This window comes from Mastomys coucha, unplaced genomic scaffold (genome assembly GCF_008632895.1).
Source record: "Mastomys coucha isolate ucsf_1 unplaced genomic scaffold, UCSF_Mcou_1 pScaffold12, whole genome shotgun sequence".
NCBI lineage: Eukaryota > Metazoa > Chordata > Mammalia > Rodentia > Muridae > Mastomys > Mastomys coucha.
Genome location: NW_022196894.1, coordinates 77,122,624 through 77,126,422, shown reverse-complemented (window position 1 = coordinate 77,126,422; position 3,799 = coordinate 77,122,624). Strand labels below are relative to the sequence as shown.

Below are 3,799 nucleotides of genomic sequence, written 5' to 3'. Positions count from 1 at the left end.
GGCAGTGAGGGCTTTTCAGCCAGAACAGGATTGGGTCCTACTGGTTGGGGTAAGGGGCTACTAAGGCCCAACCGAATCATGATAGTTGACCCAGGCGACATACTATTATAGAAGAATACTTCCCACTGCATCCCCCTTATCCAGGCTTTGGTGCCACTGGTTTTTCCTGTGCCTGTAAATTTAATCAGTACTCTATCTAGATCACTGGGGCGACAGTCTCTTCTCTTATATAGTTCCATTACGGCTTGTGGTCCAGGCCCAGAGTTCTGGAAAGAAAACTTGGCCCTGTCAGAAGTATCACCTCTAGCCCATTTCCAGTCACCATCATTAGAAGTAACACAATCCCATTTACCACAATAATAGGAGGCTGGTCCTCCACACGAGGACCGCTTACTGTGTTCTGAGCAGCAGTAGAATCCATAGCTTCTTACTAAGTTAGGGGGTGTGCTTCTGGCAGCTGGTATGATTTGCCCAAGGCAAAAGGCTAGGTCTGGCCACCATGTCCCTGGCGGCGCCGTTTTGGAAGTGGTGTACAGGACCTGATCCAGGTCAGGACCAAGAACTTGCCAGGCCAGGATCAGAGGCTGATGTGGGTTGTTTTGGTCTAGAGTGGCTCCTGCGACGCAAGCGAAGCTTAAGAGGATTATCAGTGGCAGCCACCGTCCAGTTGTCTTCATCTTGACTGGGTGCCTTCTTGACGTGGGAGGTGTGGATCCAGGCAGCGATCCCGTCTACTTTTATTTCTGTGGGGGTGGTCAACAACACCAGGTACCACCGGGGCTCGAGAGTACAAGCGCGATGTCGTCTAACTAGGACCGAATCTCCAATCTGGAACCCGTGGGGTACTGTTGAGGTCCCCGGTGTGTAGGCTTCCCTGATCTGGTCCCAGATCTGTGTCTTTATGACTTCTAAGGCCTTTAAATGGGTAAACAAAGCAGAGGGTAAGGAAGAGCTGGTACTGGGATCCAATATCTCAGCCGACTCGGTCAAGGGGGGTGGTCCCCCATGTAAAATCTCATAAGGGGTAAGGCCGAAACGTCCAGGGGTGTTTAGGACCCTGAGAAGTGCGAAGGGAAGGAGAGCCACCCAGTCCTTACCGCCGGTCTCAATGGCTAATTTAGTTAGGGTCTCTTTTAGAGTTCTATTCATTCTTTCTACCTGTCCTGAACTCTGGGGTCTGTAAGCACAATGTAATTTCCAATTCATCCCCAGTTGTGAGGCCAATCCCTGACTTACCTGGGCAACAAAAGCAGGTCCATTGTCTGACCCGATTACCTTAGGAATTCCAAACTGGGGTAAGATTTCTTCAAGGATCTTCTTAGCCAAGACTTGAGCTGTTTCAGATCTGGTGGGGAAGGCTTCTACCCATCCTGAGAAGGTGTCTACAAAAACTAGTAGGTATTTATTACCATATTTTCCCGGCTTTATTTCGGTGAAGTCTACCTCCCAGTAGACCCCTGGCCGATCTCCTCGTCTTCTTCTTCCAGGCTCTTGATAGGATCTAGCAGCATTAGTGAGGGTGCAGGCGCGGCAGGCATTTACTACTTGTTTAATGATAGCGTTTAGATCTAACACATGGTATCTGGAAGCCTTAACCAACTGTTTTAGCTTGTCTGTTCCCAAATGTGTCCACTGATGTAATCTTTGGACATAGTCTTTTCCCTCTGTTGTGGGCAAAATTATTTTTCCATCTATGGTTCGAGCTTTTCTTTCTCCTGTTTGTTGTACTTCTGGAGGACTTGGGTCTCGCTCTTTTTCTACCAGTATAGTAACCTGCTGGGCTACCTGTTTTGCTACTGAGTCCGCCATTTGTTTTCCCTTTGTTAGGGGATCTTGCCCTCTTTGGTGACCTAAGCAGTGAATAATGGCCACCTTTTTTGGCAGGTGCACTGCTTCCAAGAGGGCTAATATTTCTTCTTTGTTCTTGATGTCTTTCCCTGCCGAGGTGAGCAGCCCTCGTTGTTTGTAGATGGCCCCATGTATGTGAGCTGTTGCAAAGGCATACCGGCTATCTGTATAGATGTTAACAGCCTTACCTTCTGCTAGCCGAAGGGCTTGAATCAAGGCCAAAAGCTCAGCCTTCTGAGCAGAAGTCCCTTCTGGAAGACTGCTCACCCAGATTACCTGTTTTCCGTCCACCACTGCTGCTCCCACTCTTCTTTTCCCCTCCACTACAAAGCTGCTGCCGTCGGTGTACCAATTAGGCACTCCTGACCAAGGTTGATCAGTCAGGTCCTTTCTCGTTCCAACTTCTTCAGCCAGGATATCAGCGCAGCTATGTATCAGGGTGGAGTCATCCACTTAAGGGAGGAGGGTGGCAGGATTGAGGATGGCGGGTTGGGCAAATGTCACTCGATCATTCAACAGCAAACTCTGGTAGTGGGTCATCCGGGTGTTAGTCATCCATCGATCAGGGGGCTGTCTCACAATATTCTCCAGGGCATGGGGAGCAATTACAGTCACATGCTGACCTAGAGTAAGCTTGTCAGCGTCTTTAACAAGCAATGCTACTGCGGAGATGGCTTTCAGGCAGGAGGGCCAACCACTGGTGACAGGGTCCAATTTTTTAGATAGGTAGGCCACTGGTCGTCTCCAAGGCCCTAGAGTCTGAGTTGGGACTCCGCGAGCTACTCCGGCCCGCTCGTCAACATATAAGGTGAAAGGCTTAGTCAAATCTGGCAAGGCCAGAGCAGGGGCTGTAAGTAAGGCAGTCTTTATATTGTCAAAAGCTTTTTGATGTTCTTCTGTCCAGATGAACGGGACTTTTTCTTTAGTAAGCGGATACAGGGGGGCAGCCAGGGCTGCGAACCCCGGTATCCAGAGTCTACAAAAGCCCGCCGTTCCCAGGAACTCACGTACCTGTCGCGGGGTGGTGGGAGTCGGGATCAGTGTTACAGTTTTCTTCCGAGCTTCTGTGAGCCACCGCTTTCCGTCTCGGAGGGTGTATCCTAGGTAGGTCACCTCGGTGCTGCATAGCTGAGCTTTTTTAGCTGATACCTGGTATCCCAACTCACCCAATTCATTCAGGAGTTTCTTAGTTCCACCAAGGCACAGTTCTTGAGTTGGGGCGGCAACCAGTAAATCATCTATGTATTGCAAGAGAGAAATCTGGGGGTTCTGGGCCCTAAAGGGCGTGAGGTCCGGATGGAGTGCCTCATCAAAAAGAGTGGGGGAATTTTTGAATCCCTGGGGCAGCCGCGTCCAGGTTAGTTGACCCATGTGTCCTCCTTCTGGATCCCTCCACTCAAAAGCGAACATTGGCTGGCTATTGGGGTGCAATCAGAGGCAGAAAAAGGCATCTTTCAGGTCTAGGACAGTGTACCAAGTCTGTTATGGTGGGAGGGAACTTAGTAAGTTGTAAGGATTTAGAACAGTAGGATGGATGTCCTGTACTCTTTTATTAACTTCTCTCAGGTCCTGTACTGGTCGATAATCGTTAGTCCCAGGCTTACGCACAGGCAGGTGGGGGGTGTTCCACGGGGATTGGCAAGGAACTAGAATCCCCTGTTGTAATAGTCTCTGGATATGTGGTCGGATACCCTCTTTAGCTTCTTTACTCATAGGGTATTGTCTGACCGAGACGGGGGAGGCATCAGCTTTTAGTTCCACCACAACTGGAGGTATTTGTCTAGCCAGTCCCATCCCTGCCTGTTTAGCCCAGACTCCAGCGAAAGCCGTCATCCATTCAGTGGTTGGTAAATGCTTGGGATTCTGCTCATGGAGGCGATATTCTTCCTCCAAGTTTAGAACTAGGCATGCTACCGGGGTCTCTCCCCAGGTGACTTCTGGTCCCTTTGGG

The 3,799-nt window shown here is 49.9% G+C and overlaps 1 protein-coding gene across 1 annotated transcript in view; it reads right to left on the bottom strand.

Moving 5' to 3' along the window:
* Positions 1-549: 549 nt before the first annotated feature.
* Positions 550-3,799, bottom strand: part of LOC116083610 — a 4,806-nt gene continuing 1,556 nt past the window's right edge. The window contains 1 exon segment of the mRNA XM_031360398.1: positions 550-3,792. Coding sequence (XP_031216258.1) covers positions 550-3,792 — 3,243 coding nt within the window.